The sequence below is a fragment of the Chiloscyllium punctatum genome, chromosome 40 (assembly GCF_047496795.1).
Source record: "Chiloscyllium punctatum isolate Juve2018m chromosome 40, sChiPun1.3, whole genome shotgun sequence".
Classification (NCBI taxonomy): Eukaryota; Metazoa; Chordata; class Chondrichthyes; order Orectolobiformes; family Hemiscylliidae; genus Chiloscyllium; species Chiloscyllium punctatum.
In genome coordinates this window covers 9,304,192-9,325,402 of record NC_092778.1, presented here as the reverse complement: position 1 = coordinate 9,325,402, position 21,211 = coordinate 9,304,192, and the positions used below count along the sequence as shown (strand labels likewise).

At 43.5% G+C, this 21,211-nt stretch overlaps 1 protein-coding gene across 1 annotated transcript; it reads right to left on the bottom strand.

The window, feature by feature from the left end:
- Positions 1–294: 294 nt before the first annotated feature.
- On the bottom strand, positions 295–16,945 carry LOC140464331 (somatostatin receptor type 5-like). Its single transcript, XM_072559269.1, has 2 exons — positions 16,631–16,945; positions 295–7,862 (listed from the first exon to the last, which is right to left on the bottom strand). The coding sequence occupies exons 1-2, from the start codon at positions 16,658–16,660 to the stop codon at positions 6,699–6,701; spliced, it is 1,194 nt and encodes a 397-aa protein (XP_072415370.1). The 5' UTR covers positions 16,661–16,945; the 3' UTR covers positions 295–6,698.
- Between the last annotated feature and the right edge of the window lie 4,266 nt (positions 16,946–21,211).

The following is a 21,211-nucleotide window of genomic DNA, read 5'->3' as shown; positions in this document are numbered from 1 at the left end:
CTCAAGTGCTTTAGCGTGTCGTCCTCCCACCCACCCACCATCAGTCCGACACAGGTGCAAGGAGCAAACTGCCTCTGTTATAATTTCATCGCCATCAATTCTGCCATTAGAGTAAAGTCAGCAATTCCTTCACAGGGGTTATTACATATAGGAGTCCCTCTTTGTACGTAATTAATTAAAACATGGTATTTATCTGGTGAATGTACCAAACAAGTCAATAAAACAAAGGAAGGAAGGGAAAAGAAATCACATATTAGCAACGTAAGGGAAATAAATTTATTTTAATCCCTTGGAGATTTAATTTGATACATACATTACTGCTAGGCATTCACAAAAAGCATTGTTATACAATAATTGGTACAGCTGATTAGAGAATGGAACATACTGTTGAAGTTATTTTTGCTAATACCTTCAATCTTGAAATAACCTTTATTTTTTTTCTTTCCTGCCAATAAATATATTATTTTAAAAGTGACATATTAACACAAGTGGCTTGGTTTGGCATTTTCCTAACAATATTTAACTACTTCACACAATATGAACATTCCACAAACACTATATTAACAATAATTTGAATGAAGTGAGAGAGTTGAATTAGTTTAATACATACTTTTTCCACATGCTTAACCTTAGAGTGCTCCACCAAGATAAATATAGATATTTCACAGGTTTCAATATTTTCATATATTTTAATAAAGTATATTTTAGTGCAGTGATACAGTCTCCAACTGCTCTTTCTTTTTAGGTCATTTGATTTTCAACAAAATACAGCAATCTGAATTTAGGATTTGAAAAAAAATAATCATTTCTTAGTGAAAATATTAAATTGAGATTAAAGTGCTCTGTACTCAGTTCCTTTAGTATGATCTCAAACATTCCTCATTGTACTAGACAGCACTTAAAGTGTCATTGGCCAACAGTGCAGGGAGAGATTTGAGGATTCAATTCTCAAATGGGGTATTGACAGAGCAAATCAGATATCAGAGTAAAAGAACCGTCTTCCACATGGTGCAATTTCATGCTTACAACTTCCAGGTTGCATTCTTTAAAAATATCTTCATTTTTATATACACACAACCGAGGCTGCATTCTAGACTAGGATTCAGAGTACATATTTTATATACTAGGCAAAAATATTTAGTTATTTTATACATTTTCATAACTACAAGGTTTCTTCAACAAGGAAGAATTAGAAACTTCTAATTAGCTTCATATTTTTGGGCTCAAAGTGCAGAGTTTGGATAAGAATGGGAAAACCAGATTAGGCCTCCATCTTGCATTTTCTAGTGATTGGTTGCATAGACTAATATAGATCTGGGAACTGAATTACAACTCCTATCCATCTTGTCCAGAGAAGGGGAGTAAAAGGAGAAAGCATTTTGGCATGAAATCTCCAGTTTGCTAAACTGAAGGGGATGATTTTTAATCTGCTTTCCAGGAGAATGGGTTGTGGTGTGGTACAACTGTGATTATGTATCATGATGAAAATTGCCCAAGTTTCATTTCTTTTGAACCCAACGGGATTGAAACAAGGACAGTTTCTGTAATTTGAAGTCAATTCCAGATGGCAGTCGTACCCCAGGTCATCAGGTTGCCAACCTCCCCTGATATATCTGAATGTTGATTCTTATAGCTTTGGGAGAATAAAGTGGTCATCCTTTTCAAGCGCTATATACCGAACCTCCTAGCTTTCTACTTTGGACACCATATGTCCATTGAACTTCCTACCACTTCATCTGGATTAGCATGAGTAGTGATGCATAGCACCACCAAGTGGTAAACAAACAGGTTTGCATCAGTGAGTTCCCCACACGCCTGGTTGCTGTTCAGAGCAGGTCCAATGGTGCAGAGGCTAAGTGGGTTCCAAAATGAGCAAGGAAAGAAAGAAAACTGGACCATTCCATCAGATGGCCTGTACAGCTTCACAAAGAAGTGGTTTTTCCATGTTAGTCATTGAGAAAGTACTACTTGCATTAGAATTGTGGGGAGGGGGTGGTCTTGGGGGGGGGATTGAACAGTAACAATAACTTGGATCTGCATTGCACCAATTTTAAAAAAAAGTCTAAGATGCCTTCAGATACACAAAGAAAACACAAACAAACTTGCATTTATTTAGACTGAAGCAGGATATGCTGGGAATACTCAACAGGTCAGGCAGCATCTGTGGAGCTCCATCTGAGCTAATAATGGAGGACCACAGAGCTGAAACATGAACTCAGTTTCTCTCTCCATCAATGCTGCCTCACCTGCTGAGAGTTTTTCACTCCTTTACTGTCTTGCATGTGCTCAGGATATTCCAAAAGTATTCTACAGCCAGTGAATTACTTTAGAACTGCAGTCATTGTTGTTAGTGGGAAATCAGAGCTGCCAATCTGTGCACAGAAATATCTTGCAAACATCAAGTGAGTACTTATGATTTGGAGATGCCTGTGTTGGACTGGGGTGTATAAAGTTAAAAATCACACAACACCAGGTTATAGTCCAACAGGTTTAATTGGAAGCAGTAGCTTTCAGAGCGCTGCTCCTTCACAACCACCTGATGAAGGAGCAGTGCTCTGAAAGCTAGTGCTTCCAATTAAACCTGTTGGACTATAACCTAGTGTTGTGTAATCAAATGAGTAGTTATGCAGTTTTGGTTGAATTGTGAAATGTTGGCCAGGGCACTGGTATAGATTGAAAAAAATAAAGAAACTCTTTTGGAGAATTGACAAAGGTACAAAGGTAAAATTATTTCCTTCCGTACTGTCAGCTTGAAGCTGAATGGTGTGCTTAAATTCTGGAAAATTCTCATACAGTACAGAAATGTGTGTTGAACCGGTAAATGACATTGTAGATTTAAGATCATTCATGTTTATGTCACCAGTGCATCGTTCTAACACTCAACATTAACCCTCGCCTTCAGGGGACAATCCCAGAGATCCATGCCATATTAAGAATGTCTTCAGTTCCAGATCAGAAGAGCTAATGTTGCAATAAGCAGCCAGGCAAGAACATTAATAGAGATCAGAATGTGGTGGCATATTAGGCTGATGGAAACAGGAGCCTCAGAGAGACTGAAATAAAACAAGGAGCTACCAATGCTGGAGATTTGAAACGAGAACAGAAACAAAAAATAAAAACTGAAACACAGTTTCTCCAGCAACTGCCTTAGAGTGTCTAATCTGTTGGACCAAAAGAATTTTAAAAATATTTTTGTTCAGTTGTGATTCTGCCGTTCAGATGAATTCCCTGCACAAACTAACTGAAGCACAAGCTCATGTTCGGCTGCTTTCTAACAGTGACTGCACTTCACTGGTCTGGAAAGTGCTTTGGGTCCTCTAGAAGTCATGACAGGTGCTATATAGAGGCAAAGTCTTTCTTTTTTCTCATGATCTGGGCAGTGAATGCAAACTTTATTTCAGTTCAGGCACAGATGTTGGAAAAGATATTTATCCTCCCAATCTGGGCTTCAACCCAAATTCCAAAAAGGAATTGTCAACGACCCAACTCATAGCACCACCTGCCATTCAGCCCCACACACCTTCAGACCTCCTGTGCCATTCAGTGTTGTGGTACCACTGATTGTCGCACATTTTATCCATACAGTGTTGGCATATTTCATTGCATTGGCATAAACCATAGGACCACGCCAAATAGTACATTTACCCATCATTGAAGAGTCAGAGATGCATAAATTCTTGACAGTTACTTGATGTCAAAGTTAAGAGCATCATAAATGGATTTACCTCAAATATGATTGTCTCTGAATGGGAGGCTCAAAATCAGAAACAAAACATAAATTTGGGAAAACTCTTACACCAGTAAACAAATTGACCATTTTACAGACATTTCATCCAAAGATCCACAATTGTCACAACGGAATACAGAAAAAAAACTCGAACACGTTCACAATAATGGCCCACAATGAAGAGATGGGGACACATTTTACGCTGCGTTTCTTTCTGGTAAGTGAAGTAAAAAGCAATTATTACAATTTCAGCATAAGCTATTTCACAGTGTGCTGCTGTTGCTAAATAAGGGCATTCAGTTTCTGCTTTATTTTCTGAACAGGTATAGAACACAGTTGATAGATGTTGCATTCTCTCCTCTGCAAACACATTAGCATTTGGCTGCCTTGCACACATAATGAATCTGAAGACATGAACAGAGACCATAACATATTGCACAACGTGCTCATGCTTGGTAATTTGCAGTATTTATATTCTGTTACTGCAATTCATCAATGCTCAGCGTGTGTCAGCCCTCCTATCTCCCACCACCCAGCTGGCTAGCAAGTCATTTACAAACCTGTCACAAACCCTCCTCTCAGTCTGAGACAAGTTTTACCACCCCCCCCCCCCGACATTCGCCATTTGTGTGGCTTCCCTTCTAGTCCTCCTTATATTCGGAATCCTCTGTCTGTCTTCTGAAATCTTAAATGTGTACTCACTTTCAAGATCATGTTAGCTCTCCAACGTGAAAGATCACATTTGGTAGAGGGTACATTTGAAACCCCAGCCTGCCCATCCCTCAGAGTGGAAGTAGCTACAAGATCACAGCCCTCTCTCCCTCTCTATCCTCTCCATTTCACCTCCAGAACATCTCACAAAACAAATGCCATTTTATAAAAAATCTGTTCCGAGGATAAAGCACCCAGCATTATGCAAGTGGTTCAAATGTTGCCAGCACATTTATATAGACTTTTCAGATCAGAAGATTTCTTTCCCTGCAAGTGCTGCAAATGCGGTAGATAACCAGGTTGCATGTCCTGGAAGAAGCCCAGAAGCAAGACTCTGGCTTCTTTAACCAAAGGGATTAAAAGATTAAGAACGAAACTGAGGAATCATGGAAAAGGAAGTGCAGCAAATTTATCAAATCAGGCCCTGAAGAAAAGATGAAATGTAAGGATGGATTAACAGACAGAATAAATTGGCAAAGTATTTATTTTTTTAATTTTGCAGCCACTTAAATCTCCAACAACAATTTGCTATCTGTGGGAATGAGACGTGACAGTACTGGGTCAGAGGCTGAGAGTATTGCAGAAGCATACATTTCCAAGGTATGCGCTGGGGGGGGGGTGGGGGGTGTCTCTAGAGCACGTCTTGTTGAGGGATCCACCAGTGGGAAGATGGGAGTTTGCAGAGAGTCACTCTCCCACCCTTATTGCTGATCCCTTCCCTCTCCCCGTAACTCCCCCCTACTTCCCTTCCCTGTGCTTAGCTCTCTCCTTGGCCAAGCTTTTGGCTGGTGTGGTACAGGCAGAAGACACCAGCTCCCCACTGCTGATGTTGGCTATAAAAACAACTTCAACCTTCAACTACAAAATCAGCCACTTCCCATTGGGCTCGATTTTGAATCAGGAGGAGCAAGTTGAAGCCCGACCAGGTTTACTTGGTTTGGGGCCTGGGCAGGGAGAGTGGGCATTGTACTCAAAGTTCCCCTTTCCACATTGGGCATTCCACTACCCCTCCCTCAAAGTCTGCCACCCCCTGTGGAGGCCGTCAGCCCATCTCCAACCCCCTCAGCTCAGCCTCTCAATGGAGACCCAGAGTCCTCTGGTCCTCTCCTGTGGGCCTCACTCCCTTCTCGGCCAGGAAAGCCCCCGCCCGGGTCTGCCCTGATCTCCGGGGACCTAGCCCTGGCCATTGGAGCTGCCGAAGCTGATGCAGAGTGCGTGCCAGACGAGAGCTGCCTGCAGTCAACTAACACTTTTTGTAGTGTTAAACGGCATGGCCGCAGGGGTCTGTGATCAGTGGGGGGATTCCTTCTCTGCCACACCTTCGGTTGGTGGGGGCAAACATTTCCACCATCTGAAAAATCCTGCCCAAGTGGCACAAGACACAATGAGCTTTGCAGTCGACAGCCCAGACACCCATCCACTTGGTAACAGCTAATTGAGGTGGAGTATGGGCTGAATGGGAAATAAATCTTCCTCCACTCTACTATTCGTTTAAAAGAGCTCGATCTAATTGCATCGGTTTTTACTTTCACTTCCCCCATTTGCATTCTCCACTTGGAATTCTGAATTGCTTTGTACTCAAGTCCCAGGCCCCTGGATTGAGATTGCCAAATTTTCAGAGCCTGACGAGGTCTCTCTCGAGGAGAAAACTGCTCACTTAGTTGTGCCAGGTTTCGACTCATATGCTGGAGGTTAAAGGACAGTTTTACTGCATTGTGCCCTTCAGCATCTATAATACTACACCGCACAAACAGCAGTAAAGGAAAATATACACACTGTACAGCTGAACTGTAATTTTGTTTCAAGATAATGGTCGTTCTCACATAAAACTTTAAATGTGAAGTCAATGATTTCTTACGATGAGATGCATCTTTCAAAGGTTTTTAAAACCAGAATCACCAACCCAGTGCAGCTGATTGATTCATGAGACTTGTACCACCTGAAATGAAATGCGGACCATTTATTTAATGTGGGGAGTGTAACTCCTCCCATATGTACGCTTAAAGGAGTGCCCCCACATTACAAAGTCTACGTCTTCCTTCTTTACCAAAGAATAACTGTACACACATACACACGGATCGTAAATAAACATTGAGGACCACCAACGATTGCAGTTAACGCTCATATTTAGCCCGACGTGAGCTCTGGACCTTTAAAAGATTTTGCTGTGCTCTCCACAAGCACTTGGCGAACTACCAAGCAGTGGAGAGCACTTTGTCAGAACTCATGGGTTTCACTGTGTGTGACTTGGGCACCTTCCTTAAATCTGACTCGTTTGCATGCAGCCATTTGGTTCAGCCAATCTCTGTGTCATGCACGTATCTGGAAATCGGCTCTTCTCTTGCTTCTGTTCAGTTGTATCTTCAACGCCATTAGGCTTGCACGAGCACAGAACTTTCTGGAAACTCTTCTTGAAGTTGTCTGACAGGAACCCATAGAGCACAGGATTGGCGCAACTGTTGGCATAGGAGAGGACCACCACAAAGAAATATATTCCCACAGAAACGGGTTCCTCTGGCAAGGTGAAAATTAGATTAATAATATTCAGGATGTAAAATGGGAGCCAGCAAATCACAAATACAACTACGATGACGATCACCATTCTGGTAACCTTTCTCTCAGACTTTCTTCGTTTGGTTGATCCAACACGTAAACCAGAAGATTTAACTTTGATTATAATGAGTAGGTAACAGAGGCATATTATTAACAGTGGGCCAAAGAAGCCCAGAACTGCTGTGTATATGATAAAGGCTGCACTCCAAACTGACTTGGGCTCTGGCCAGTTAATGTTGCAAGTGTTAATGTCAGTTTGGACCTCGGAGTATATGATAACTGGAAGAACGACCACGATGGATGATATCCACACTGAAGCATTAATCATCTTGGCAATCCGAGGGCAGCGCCATTTGGTGGATCTGATCGGGTGCACTACCGCAAGGTAGCGATCAATGCTCATGACGGTCAGGCAGAAGATGCTGGTGAACTGGTTAATGCCGTCGACAGTCAGGACCAGCCTGCACATAAAGGATCCAAACGGCCAATAGCTCAAGGCATTTTGAGCAGCAATAAAGGGCAGTCCAAGCATAAAGAGTTCATCTGCCACAGCTAGGTTCAGGATATAGATATTGGTCACTGTCTTCATCTTGGCATAACATACAACAACATAAATAACTAGAGTATTCCCACTGAGACCTATTACACAAACAATGAAGTAAATTACAGGCAGCACAATAGTGCTGACACTCGACATGAATGGTTCTCCATGCGTCCCATTATGGGATTCATTCCTAAATGCTGATCCATTGATCTTCTCAGTGCTTTGTTCCCAGAGGGGGACAGTGGATATCTTTAGAGGCTCCATCTCTTGCAGTGTAGTCCTCAAGGTTTCACTCTGGACAAAACTGTACTCATGTCCAATGTGCCCCTAGGAAAAGAATGAAAGGAAATGTTGAAGGTTTGAAAGATGGAGAAAAAAACATTCCCTCTGGTGAAGGACATTCAGGACAAGGTAATATTTAGATCTAATTGATTGAATAGACTCAACTCACTGAATGGTCTATGTAAAAATTTTCCATTTGTTAAATGTTAACGTGAAGTGTATTTAATTCAATCCATACAGGATGTTGATTTGCATGAGTGGCAAAGTTCCATACATCTATATCAAGTCTTCCTGGTGTTCAAAACATGCAATGGCTTTTGTTTTGATAGTAGAAACTTTTGTAAGTTTTTGGTGATCTAAACCCGAGGAAATGGGAGGTGACGTGTGACATTTGACTTTCGGGAAGAGAAGAGACTGATTGACGGGGAATGAAATAAAGCTCCTGTCAAGTGATTGATTGCAAAACACATATAGTTAAACTAACCGCATGTGGAGGAGAGGTCACTGTGCTGTCAGTTCACTCTCTATGTTCTGAACTGTACTCCTCATGTCGCATTCTGTTCATTCTCACAGCTCATAGAGTTTCTTTGTGGAATCCTGAACGTATCCATTTTATGAGGTTGGATGCATTGGGATAACATTGGCAACCTCGTCAACCATGACTCGTGGACTCAAAACTCATGCCACACCCTTGAGTATAATGTTCCAGTGCTGTACTGAGGCAATGCTACACAATCTGAAGTGCTGCCTTTCAGATGAGATGTTAAACAAATGTTGAGAGATGTCAAAGATACCATATATTAAAACAATATGTGTGTGTAAATGAAGTCTGATCCAGGAGGTCAAATGCCTCCAGAGGGAAGTTGATAGATTCTCCCTGAAACAGGAAGAGGGAGTCAAACTCAACTTTGAATTTGCCCATTGATGCACAGTTTACAGTGTGTGGGTTTAACATTAACAAGAAGCTCAAATTATGGGTACCAAACCTCTATGGTATTGATCTAGAGATGACATTCCATGCTATGCATTCCATGATGTTGATGGGTAATGATTCCCAATGAGGAATTAATGATTCCGACAGTGATTTAATTTTCAATAAATTAGCAGTCATTACTGAGAATCTCTGAAGGCAGCAGTAAAGTAATCTGATCATTAGCTTATTTTTCAACTCATAACATTGTTTTAATCAGGAAATATCGCTATGAATAATTCAATACATGTAGCAAGTCTGTATGATTATCGATGGATCTGTCTTAAACAATGGGTCACTGTTTTGTACCGAATGAACCAGACATGGTTTTAACCACTTCAGAAGTAATGAGGCAAAAGCAGGCCAATTGCCTGAATATCTCAGTGAACTCCCTGCTTGTCTTCATCTGCAATTGAAATTCACTGTACTGTCCATTGCTGATGGGTCTGTAACATGAGGCATGGGTTTAATCTCATCCCTTTTTGGGAGGTTTGCCAGACTGATACCGGAAATGAAGGGGCTTCAGTTTACATGGAAAGACTTACAGCAGGGAAGAACATTGAGAAACGTTTCACTGGTGAGTAACCAAAGGACATATGTTTACGGGGAGCTGAGGAGAATCTTTTGGATGCAGTGGATTGTTATGACCTGGAATGCACAACCTAAATGAATGAAAGTAACAGATCTAACAGTAATGTTCAAAAGGGAACTGGATATATTTTTGAAGGAGAACAACTTGTCAGGCTACGGGGTTGTGTTTGGGGATAGGGACTCTTTCAAACAGCTAGCACAGGCCCAATGGATCAAATGACCTTTCTTTACACTATAACTGATTGCCTACTGTTCATTTTTGGAAAATAAGACAATAAGATATGAAAGTGCATCATGTTTTAGTAAGGCTAAGTGACTCATGCAAATTAGACTTACACATTTCTCAACTGTATTGAAGGGCAACTACAAATCACTGTGTGAAGGTCTACTTAGTTTGAATAGAAGATTTTGTCATCTGGGAATGCAGGAGAGTAGGGACCCAAAGACAATCCATTCCCCAGTGTTTTTACCAAAATGTTTTACTAATTCTCACTTTAAATTGTATCTGCTGATATCTGAACTCGTCATCAAACTGAGAGAAAGTAACTGAGACAAAGGAATTATAATCATGTCTCATTATTTTCATGGCACTAGATTTGATTCTTCGTCCTTGATGCTGTCTGGTAGAGCAGATTTGTTGGAAACCTTCCCATTTATATCAAATAAATCTGAAAACCAATGGAAAGGAAAATAAATGTTGCATTTATGTCGCTGCTTCCATGACCTCAGGATGTCCCAGAAATGTAATGCGGGTTTTAACATAGGAAATGCACCAGCCAGTTTGTACATGAGGAGTTTTTAAAAACAACATTGAGGCCATGGAGCACTTGTTTTAGTTCTAAAGAAGGGTCAGTGGACCCAAAATGTTAACTGCTTTCTCTCCGCAGATGCTGTCAGATCTGCAGAGTCTCTCCAGCAATTTCTGTACTTATTTTAGTGATGTGTTAGTTGGAAGGCGAGTATCCATCAGATCACCAGGAGAAACTCCTCTGAACATTTGCGAAATGACACGATGGAATCTTTCACGTCCACCTGAAAGGGCAGATTAGGCCTCAGTGTAATGGCTCGTCCAAAAGGCAGTACCTCTGCCAGCCAGTGCAGTGCTCTCTGAATAATTATGATGTGCAGCTGCCAATGTTGGACTGGAGTGGACTGTGTCAGAAGTCACACAACATGAGGTTAGTGTCCAACAGGTTTATTTGAAATCGCAAGCTTTTGGAGCGATGTTCCTTCAGTTGTTGGATTATAACCTGGTGTCATGTGACTTCTGACTCTGAGTAATTCAGGGAGACTTGTGCTTATTTAGATGTTTCAATCATACTTACACTTCTGAAGATACAAGCTTCGTTTGTCCAATCCTTCCTCAGAAGATAGCCTGCTTATACCAGGTACAAGTCTGGTAAACCTTCTCTGAATTGCCTCCAATATATTTACATCCTTCCTTACATAAGGTGACCAATACAGCAGACTTTACTCCATTAATCAATTACTCAATTAATAATCTACCAGGCTTATTGAACAAGTAGTAAAATGTGTGAAGGGGCACTGTATGGCATCAGTTGGTTCAACAGGACCTCAGTGCATTCCTGGAGATTGCTTATACCTTAAACTTTAACAATTCACATTTCTGCTGTTTGAAGCTTTACAAATCAAATTTGTCCTTGTGGGCGTATAGCGTCTAAAGCTCTATATTTGACAAACTTCATAATAATGGATTGCTCTGTCTCTATGTTCCAAAGTTATTAAACACAGAGATGCTGCTTTTCCTTTGAGACATTAAATCGAGTCTCCCATCTGCCCTCTCAAATGGATGGGCGAGATCTACTTGAGGGGTAACCTGATGGAGATTTATTAAATCATGAGGGGCATATATAAGGTGAACAGCAAAGGTCTCTTCCCCAGGGTGGGGGAGTTCAAAATTAGGAGGCATATTTTTAAGGTGAGAGGAGAAAGTTTTAAAAAGGACATGACGGCAACTTTGTTTACACAGAGAGTGTTTCGTGTGTGGAATGAACTGTCAGGGGAAATGGTGGATGCGGGTACAGTTACAACATTCAAAAGACATTTGGATAGGAAACATTTGGAGGAATATGGGCCAAACACAGGCAAGTGGGACTAGTTTAGTTTAGTTTAGGAACATGGTCAGTGTGGACTAGTTGAACTGTTTCCATGCTGTATGATTCTGTGAATCTATGGTCAGGTATAACCAAGAACTCTGTGGGAAACCTGGGAAGTGATTACTGGGTCTCTTGCTGAGATATTTGTATCATTGATAATCACAGGTAAGGTTCTGGAAGATTGGAGGTTGGCTAACATGTGCCACTGTTTAAGAAGGGTGGTAAGGACAAGCCAGGGAACTATAGACTAGTGAGCCGGACGTCAGTGGTGAGTAAGTTGTTGGAGGGAGTACTGAGGGAGAGGATGTGCATGTATTTGGAAAGGCAAGGACTGATTCGGGATAGTCAACATGGCTTTGTGCGTGGGAAATCATGTCTCACAAACTTGATTGAGTTTTTTGAAGAAGTAACAAAGAGGATTGATGAGGGCAGAGAGGTGGATGTGATCTATATGGACTTCAGTAAGGCGTTCGACCAGGTTCCCCATGGGAGACTTGCTAGCAAGGTTAGATCTCATGGAATACAGAGAGAGCTAGCCATTTGGATACAGAATTGGCTCAAAGGTAGAAAACTGGAGGCCTGTGAGCAGTGGAGTGCCAGAAGGATCAGTGCTGGGCCCTTTACTTTTTGTCATTTATATACAAGATTTGGATGTGAACATAAGAGGTATAGTTAGTAAATTTACAGATGACACCAAAATTGGAGGTGTAGTGGACAGCAAAGAAGGTTACCTCAGATTACAATGGGATCTTAATCAGATGGGCCAATGGGCTGAGAAGTGGCAGATGGAGTTTAATTCAGATAAATGCGAGGTGCTGCATTTTGGGAAAGCAAATCTTAGCAGGACTTATGCACTTAATGGTATGGTCCTAGGGAGTGTTGCAGAACAAAGAGACCTTGGAGTGCAGGTTCATAGCTCCTTGAAAGTGGAGTTGCAGGTAGACAGGATAGTGAAGAAGGCGTTTGGTATGCTTTCCTTTAGTGGTGAGAGTATTGAGTACAGGAGTTGGGAGGTCATGCTGCGGCTGTACAGGACATTGGTTAGGCCAATGTTGGAATATTGCATGCACTTCTGGTCTCCTTCCTATCGGAAAGATGTTGTGAAATTTGAAAGGGTTCAGAAAAGATTTACAAGGGTGTTGCCATGGTTGGAAGATTTGAGCTATAGGGAGAGGATGAACAGGCTGGAGCTGTTTTCCCTGGAGCATCGGAGGCTGAGGGGTGACCTTATAGAGGTTTATAAAATCATGAGGGTCATGAATAGGATAAATAGGCAAAGTCTTTTCCCTGGGGTGGGAGAGTCCAGAACTAGAGGGCATAGGTTTAGGGTGAGAATGGAAAGATATAAAAGTGACCTAAGGGGCAACTTTTTCACACAAAGGGTGTATGTGTAATAGAATGAGCTGCCAGAGGAAATAGTGGAGGTTAGTACAATTGCGACATTTAAAAGGCATTTAAAAGGAAGGGTTTGGAGGGATATGGGCTGGGTGCTGGCAGGTTGACTAGATTGGGTTGGGATATCTGGTCGGCATGGATGAGTTTGACTGAAGGGTCTGTTTCCATGCTGTACATCTCTACGACTCTAAGCTGCAGAGATGTTTGCTCAAGGGCCCTGACAAATAGGTACCTCTCAAGCAACATTGCAGACACAATATTTTTAGTCACATTGTTGTTTGCGGGGGGTACAAATTGACTCATGTTTCTTCTAGATTACAACAGTGACTACATTTCAAAAATCCTCCTTTGGCTGCAAAGTATTTTGGACATCCTCGGTTTGTACATCAAAAGCAAACTTTTTATTCTATGCAAGCCTTATTTAGTAAGTAATATTAAGATATTACCAATGGCTCAGTGTTAAAGGGGGAAGCATTGATCAGAGTCTTGCCCCTGACTGATCAGCACTGTTTCCTTAAGAAGTGCATATGTGTAGTTGTCAGGTGGATGATATCTGGAGCTGGCTACAATGTACACTAGGCTGTCAGCGCTCAAACCAAGTTTGTTGCACTGTGAAGTCTCTTTGAAGAAGTTTTCTGCCTCCCTCAGACGTGCACTCAGTGAGTCCCTTTCTCACTGCCACAACACTGTGACCTCCTCAGCCCTCCAGCTCTTCGACTGCATGATACACCACCTTGCTCCCGCCACCCCCTTCATCTGCAGCTCCCCCAACACCCACCCCCCAGTCTTGAAGAAGGGTTACACTCGAAACGCTGACTTCTCCGTCTCCCGAAGCTGCCTGGCTTGCTGTGTTCGTCCAGCCTCCTGCTTGTCTACCTTGGACTCCAGCACCTGCAGTTTTTTTGCCTCTAACCTGGCTGACCAGAGGCTGCTAGTGTCCACGAGGAAACCAAAACAACATAAATCATTCAATTTCTAACAGTCAATCTGCTCTAATACTGCTCCATCAATGCTAACCCACTGAACTGGACATTACAGTGTAAGTAAAGGTATTGAGGGAATTAGAAATAACGTCACTAATTGGTTAGACACCCAAAAGAATTGATGACATTGTCGATGAACATGGGAATAAGTGGCTAAATTCATACAGTTCATGCTAAATGATTACCTAAAGGTAAAGTGACCCATTGTGAGTAGAAGGCATAATGTCTGCAAAACCAATCTGAGTTGCTCTATGCTATACGTACAGTCCCATTCAAACGTGATAAATAGCAGATAAGGACATTAAAGCTCGGAAAAGCAGTATCACAAATGTGCTACATTTATCAAACCATTCCTTTATCTCCCTTTTTACATTTTTCATTTTAAAACATTTACAGAGATGAATGCCTAGTCATTTTCTTGCACACCAGGTGTTCATGTAAAATTCAAAAGTGGACTTTACACTTGGACAAGTGCTGGTGTAGTCCCACCACTGGATCATCAAATCCAGGAGCAAGTCCCAACACCAGCCCGCATTCCCTATCCAGCCCAATCCCAACACCATCCCACATTCCCTATCCATCTCAGTCCCAACACCGTCCCGCATTCCCTATCCATCCCAATCCCAACACCATCCCGCATTCCCTATCCACCCCACTCCCAACAATGTCCAGCATTCCCTATCCATCACAATCCCAACTGAGCCACATTTCCTATCCATCCCAGTCCCAACACCATCCTGCATTGCCTATCCACCCCAATCCCAACACTGTCCCACATTCCCTATCCACCCCAATCTCAACACTGTCCCACATTCCCTATCCACCCCAGTCCCAACACCGTCCCGAATTCCCTATCCACCCCAATCCTAACACTGTCCTGCATTCTCTATCCACCCCAATCCCAACACCGTCCGGCATTCCCTATCCACCCTAGTACCAACACTGTCCCGCACTCCCTATCCATCCCAAGTCCCAACACTGTCCCACATTCCCTATCCATCCCAATCCCAACACCGTTCCGCATTCCCTATCCATCCCAGTCTCAACACCGTCCTGCATTCCCTATCCATCCCAGTCCCAACACTGTCCCGAATTCCCTATCCATCCCAGTCCCAACACCATCCTGCATTGCCTATCCACCCCAATCCCAACACTGTCCCACATTCCCTATCCACCCCAATCCCAACACTGTCCCACATTCCCTATCCACCCCAGTCCCAACACCGTCCCGAATTCCCTATCCACCCCAATCCTAACACTGTCCTGCATTCTCTATCCACCCCAATCCCAACACCGTCCGGCATTCCCTATCCACCCTAGTACCAACACTGTCCCGCACTCCCTATCCATCCCAATCCCAACAGCGTCCCGCATTCCCTATCCACCCCAATCCCAACACCGTCCCACATTCCCTATCCACCCCAATCCCAACACCATCCCGCATTCCCTATCCATCCCAGTCCCAACACCCTCCCATATTCCCTATCCATCCCAGTCCCAATACACTCCCACATTCCCTATCCATCCCAGTCCCAACACCCTCCCAGATTCCCTATCCATCCCAATCCCAACACCCTCCCATATTCCCTATCCATCCCAGTCCCAATACCGTCCCACATTCCCTATCCACCCCAATCCCAACACCATCCTGCATTCCCTCTCCATCCCAGTCCCAAAACCATCCCGCATTCCCTATCCACCCCAATCCCAACACCATCCTGCATTCCCTATCCATCCCAGTCCCAACACCCTCCCACATTCCCTATCCATCCCAGTCCCAGCACCGTCCTGCAATCCCTACATTTCCTATTCGGCTCCGAGCTGACACTGGGCTGCAGCAGCTGACGATGTGAGTGGAAGGACCGATCCTTTCTGACTGGCTAATAACGCTGCCACTCGTGAAAGCTAACACTGACGGAAAGGAACAAGAGCGGTTCACTCTCCGAGCTGGTCTACCTGCAGCGAGGTGTCTGGAGCGCTGCCGTCTCCACCCCTGGACCTAACCCTTTACCTACTGGAATAATTGAACACAGTCAGAATACGAATAGCTTTAAAGTCTTTTAACAGAACAATGACCCCGAAAAGTCCCCTGTAACCTGATGTCAGTGTTAGATTCTCGGCTCATTCCTGACCTGCTCTCGGTATCTGAGTTAGCATTCCACAAGTCCCCATCAGCATCAAGTCTGGGTCAGATACTTTAAAACAGCAATCCCGTTCAAATCAAACCTTTTTATTTAAATAGTTGACTGGGAAGGTAAGTGACAAATACAAACTGGCCTCCTGACAGTCCAAATCAAACTTACAGGGTGCTGCAGAAACGTGAGTGAGCAGAGAAATGAAACCTGGTGTGGGAACTCGGAGTCTTCCACCTCAGTCAGCTCCTCATGAACAGCACAAAATGAGGCCGTTCAGCCCATCTGCCGGCTCTTTGGACGAGCCAGTCTCCCCCTCCTGTTCCAATGCGGTTTACAAATGCGGGCTCCTTCAGTATTTAAGCATCCCCCCCCTTCTTTTTGAAGTTATTAAACAAAAGCCAGCAGTCCAGGTTTATTTTAACAGCAATTTTTCCCTCTCTAGTGATCCCACCAGAATTTACCAAGCTGACAGCCCAAAGTGAAATGGAGTGACATACAATGTTAAAACACTGGAACAACTCTCCAATGTCTGCACGGAACGGTCGGCACAGAAATGCTGATTCGTTTGAACTTAACATGAACACATTTCCCCCTCATCGGTCCGCGCCTCCTGTTATTTTACCTGTTGGGTTATTTCCAGCATATGTGCCATCCAATCGTGAAGGTTGGAGATCTGGGATTGCAAAAGATCCGGCAGCAGTGTGCAGGGCAGCGAGGGTTTTCAGTAAAGCTCTTGACCTTTAAACTGGCTTCAGAAAGGTGTTCCAGGACAGTGAGTGGGGTGGGTTGAGCAGTAGATCCAAGGGGCTGGTTACAGACAGCTAGCCGAGACAGCAGCCCTTACTGCCTCGTAGTGCTGTGTTATTCTAAACGAGTTTACAGATTGTCTGAGTTCCTGTCTCAGGCACTCGCTGACGAAGAGAGAGAGAGGCATTGGCTGCAGTCAGTGTGTGTGTGTGTGTGTATGTTGGGAGGGGGAGTCTCGGATCTGATGCACTCCCCTCCCCAAACAAACTGTCGAATCAGTAGATGGCAGTGTGTATGAGTCACTGAGGAACAGAAGCACTACATGTGGAACACACAGCCTCTCAGCTCTCACAGATATAACCGGGTCCATGCATCAGCCATTATAGAGATTCAAATGTGTCCGTTAACCCGTGACTGAACGAATGTGAGAAGTGATTATGGGTGCTCCTTTATTGAGTGACATGTCCCCAAACCCTTGAGTTTTCCATTTGGGACAGAACTGCAGACACACTGGAACACGCATGTTCCCTCGATCCTGAACTCGGGAGCAGTGTTCCGTGCAGGTCTCGCCTCCCTCTCTGCAGGGGTGCACCGCACTGCCCGCTCCCGTTCACTTGCCGGCCCAACTCTGCACACAACCGGGTCTTCGGTTCCAAAAGGACACAGAGGCTGAAATGTAATGTTTGGGGTGGGGGTCAGTGACGGGCCCGTGCTCTCCTCCTGTATGTTTATCCAGACAAAAACACAGGTAAGTCGGCTCCTCTCCTCCCCAGGATCATTCACTGCAATAATAATGTACAAACCACAATTGCAATCATTTATTCCCACACCCCTATGGCGCAGTGTTAGGCTAATTTTGAAGTCTGCGCGCTATAGTACGATGGTTGTTTATAATGGGGGGGGGGAGATCTTACTTTGAATAGAACATCTCCCGGAACCTCGATGAAATAGTTTTGGAAATGTAGTAATTGTTACAAACGTATTAACCTAATGCTGGTCATTTACACCCCTGACTATAAATGGGGGGGAGTTTCACTGTAACCGAGTGTTATTAAAAAAAAACTTGAATTCCACTAAAAAGGAGTGAGGTTGATGTTAAAGTGTATTAACATTTGGAAACTGCGCCATCAGTTCGTTTTTATATATAAAAAAAGCTGAAAACTTTCCTCAACCACATTCTACACGTCAGGGAACGAGCTTTTATCCTCCTGTTTTAAACTAAAGGAAATGGTGAACTATGTTCACCAGCAACATAAAGAGCCGGAGTACAGGCAGTGCCGGAGACGGGCAGGGTGGTTTTATATTAGTTTACCGCCTGCTCAGTGTTGAATGAGAGACACCATCATCTGTCCTGGGATCGTTTGCGAACTGGAACAGTGTCTCAGACAAACAACAGCTCCCTCTGGCGACATAGCAATCAGTGTCGGCCACAGAGAGGGGATGAAACGGACAGGAGAACCAACGTGTTTCAAACAGGAGGGTCAGCGATTGTTGTGTGGGACCTAGCATTACCGTCATTGATGGTACATCTCTAGTTACTCTCGTTGAGGGTGGGCCGTCTTCTCGAACTTAAAATAAAAGCAAAGGCCTGCGCCTGCTGCAAATCAGTTCTTCAACTGTTGCAGCTCTTGGGAAGGAGCTTTCACAGGGTTAACAGCAAGGGAGTTCCAAAAGGGTTAAATCTGTGCAAGCCATAGTGTGTAAACACGAGAGGAACTTTGGGTTTGTGGTCTCCCCCCCCCCCCCCCCTTTGCTGTCTCTAGGTGCAGAAGGAAGTGCTTTGAAATGTACTGTCGAGGAATCCGGGGCAAAGTTCCACTGAATATCTTGCGGTCACTGTGCCCTGGGATTGGACGGAATGGAGGTGGTAAATGCAATGTTAATGTGCCAAATTGTTTTGTACTGGTTAATGTCAGTGCCACCCAGACATTGTTATTTGTATTTATATTGTGATTCATCGCATTTCAGAACTGAGCTAATGGGAAGTTCAGTGACATTCCTATCTTCTCAAGGATAGGATAACAAAGACAGTGTCACTTCATCTAGTATTCATCATACAACGAGTTAATTATTGGGAAGTGACAAGATACTGTCTTTATTTTGGCAACAAACTCCATTCCTTCACCACCATTTCCAAACCTGACAACTGACTTTAGCTGAACCAGGTTTTCATGTTGTGTTTGGTCCTGACAGCATTTATCAATCACATATCCATTCTGCCGTGAAACCTCATTCACCTCTAATTCTGACCTTGCCTCAGCTCATCTGCTGCTGAAACCATCATCTTTGACTTTGTTAACTTTGAACATGACTGTGTCATTGCTGTCTTGGCCAGTCTCTCAGCCATCACCTGCCTCAAACTGTTTCAATCTCATCCAAAACTCTGCTGCCCTTCTTTGCACTTGTTCAGAGCTCCCTTCTTGAGGAATGGCTGTCCTGTGCAGATTCAGGTCTGATAGTGCTTTGCTATTATCTTGCTTTTCAAATTCCTCCATGGTCTCATACTTGGCCATCCTGGATCTCCACCTGACCCACAACCCTCCAGGATCTCCATGCTAACCTAATTCTAGACTTTTGATTGTCCCAGATTTTAACTGGATCCTCTGTGTTCACCTTCACTGGCCCTAAACTCTGAAATTCCCTCCCTAACCATCTCTACATTTCACTTTCTCTTTTGTCTGTTTAAGATCCTTTAAGTCTAATATGTTAAAGTCTCAGACTACAACAGGATCTTGATCAAATGGGCCAATGGGCTGAGAAGTGGCAGATTGAGTAGGTAAAAACTCTAATCTAGAAAGTGGCAGATGGAGTTTAATTCAGATAAATGCGAGGTGCTGCATTTTGAGAAAGCAAATCTTAGCAGGACTTATACACTTAGTGGTAAGGTCCTAAGGAATGTTGCTGAACAAAGAGACCTTGGAGTGCAGGTTCATAGCTCCTTGAAAGTAGAGTCACAGGTAGACAGGATAGTGAAGAAGGCGTTTGGTATGCTTTCCTTTATTGGTCAGAGTACTGAGTATAGGAGTTGGGAGGTCATGTTGCGGCTGTACAGGACATTGGTTAGGCCACTGTTGGAATATTGCATCTCCTTCCTATTGGAAAGATGTTGTGAAACTTGAAAGGTTTCAGAAAAGATTTACAAGGATGTTGCCAGGGTTGGAGGATTTGAGCTACAGGAAGAGGCTGAACAGGCTGGGGCTGTTTTCCCTGGAGCATTGGAGGCTGAGGGGTGACGTTATCGAGGTTTATAAAATCATGAGGGGCATAGATAAGATAAATAGACAAAGTCTTTTCACTGGGGGTGGGGGAGTCCAGAATTAAAGGGAGGTTTAGGGTGAGAAGGGAAAGACATAAAAGAGACCTAAGCCCCTTTTCACACAGAGGGTGGTACATGTATGGAATGAGTTGCCAGAGGAAGTGGTGGAGGCTGGTACAATTGCAACATTTAAAAGGCATCTGGATGGGTATAGGAATAGGAAGGGTTTGGAGGGAATATGGGCCAGGTGCAGCCAGGTGGGACTAGATTGGGTTGGGACATCTGGTCAGCATGGACTGGTTGGACCAAAGGGTCTGTTTCTGTGCTGTACATCTGTATGACTCTATGACTCTACCTCTTTGAGTATAAGGTATCAGAACTGCTGAGCAAAACCTTGCTCATTATCAAAAATGTATTTATTACTAACACAATTGCTAAGCATGTCGAGACATTTTGCTACATCAAAGGCATTATCTAAACGCATGTAGTTGTTGGATAGGTAAACAGGACAACCTTTTCTGAACAACACAAGGTGAATGGTCAGTTTGAAGTGAGGGTTGATTACACACTTTGAAGTTGCTGTGTTATGAACTGTATGATTTGGGGTCAGTCTGGGGTTGAGTATTAGCATTTGACTTCCTAATGTTGTCCACATTAATAACGATCAATCTGCTGTATATTATATGTCAATAAGATACAGGATGCAGCACACTGAGTACTGGTGCCTGCTTCTCACCTTCCTGAGACATTATTATAAAGCTCTCCACTTGTGCCAGTTTGTAAAATGCTCATTTAGAATCTGCCACTTACGTTTTTAAAAATGTTTTGGGTTGCCCAAGTGTTTCCTTGTATTGCTATTTGCTTTTCCTTTGCTTCCCTTTCCTCCAGAATTGCAATTTGTCAATGACAGTCCTCATTTCCAAGTTCCCCCAACTGCTTTGTTCCCCCTTTCCCTGCATTTCTCTCTAATCCTATGATATATCACATCTCCAATGGTCTTCTGGTTTAGGTCCACTGTCCTCCATTCTCTCCCAGTGATATACATTGCTCCCCAGCCTGCTGTCTTAGAGCAACCTTTATATGACTTAAAATATGTTGGGTGGCATGGTGACTCAATGATTAGCACTGCTGCCTCACAGCGCCAGGGACTCAAGTTCAATCCCAGCCTTGGGTAACTCTCTGTGTGGAGTTTGTCCATTT

Coding starts and splice junctions, on each gene's coding strand:
- LOC140464331 (XM_072559269.1), bottom strand. CDS start 16,660: ATGGCACATATGCTGGAAATAACCCAACAG. Junction 7,863..16,630: donor TGCTGGAAATAACCCAACAG/GTAAAATAACAG, acceptor TTCTTTTCCTAG/GGGCACATTGGACATGAGTA.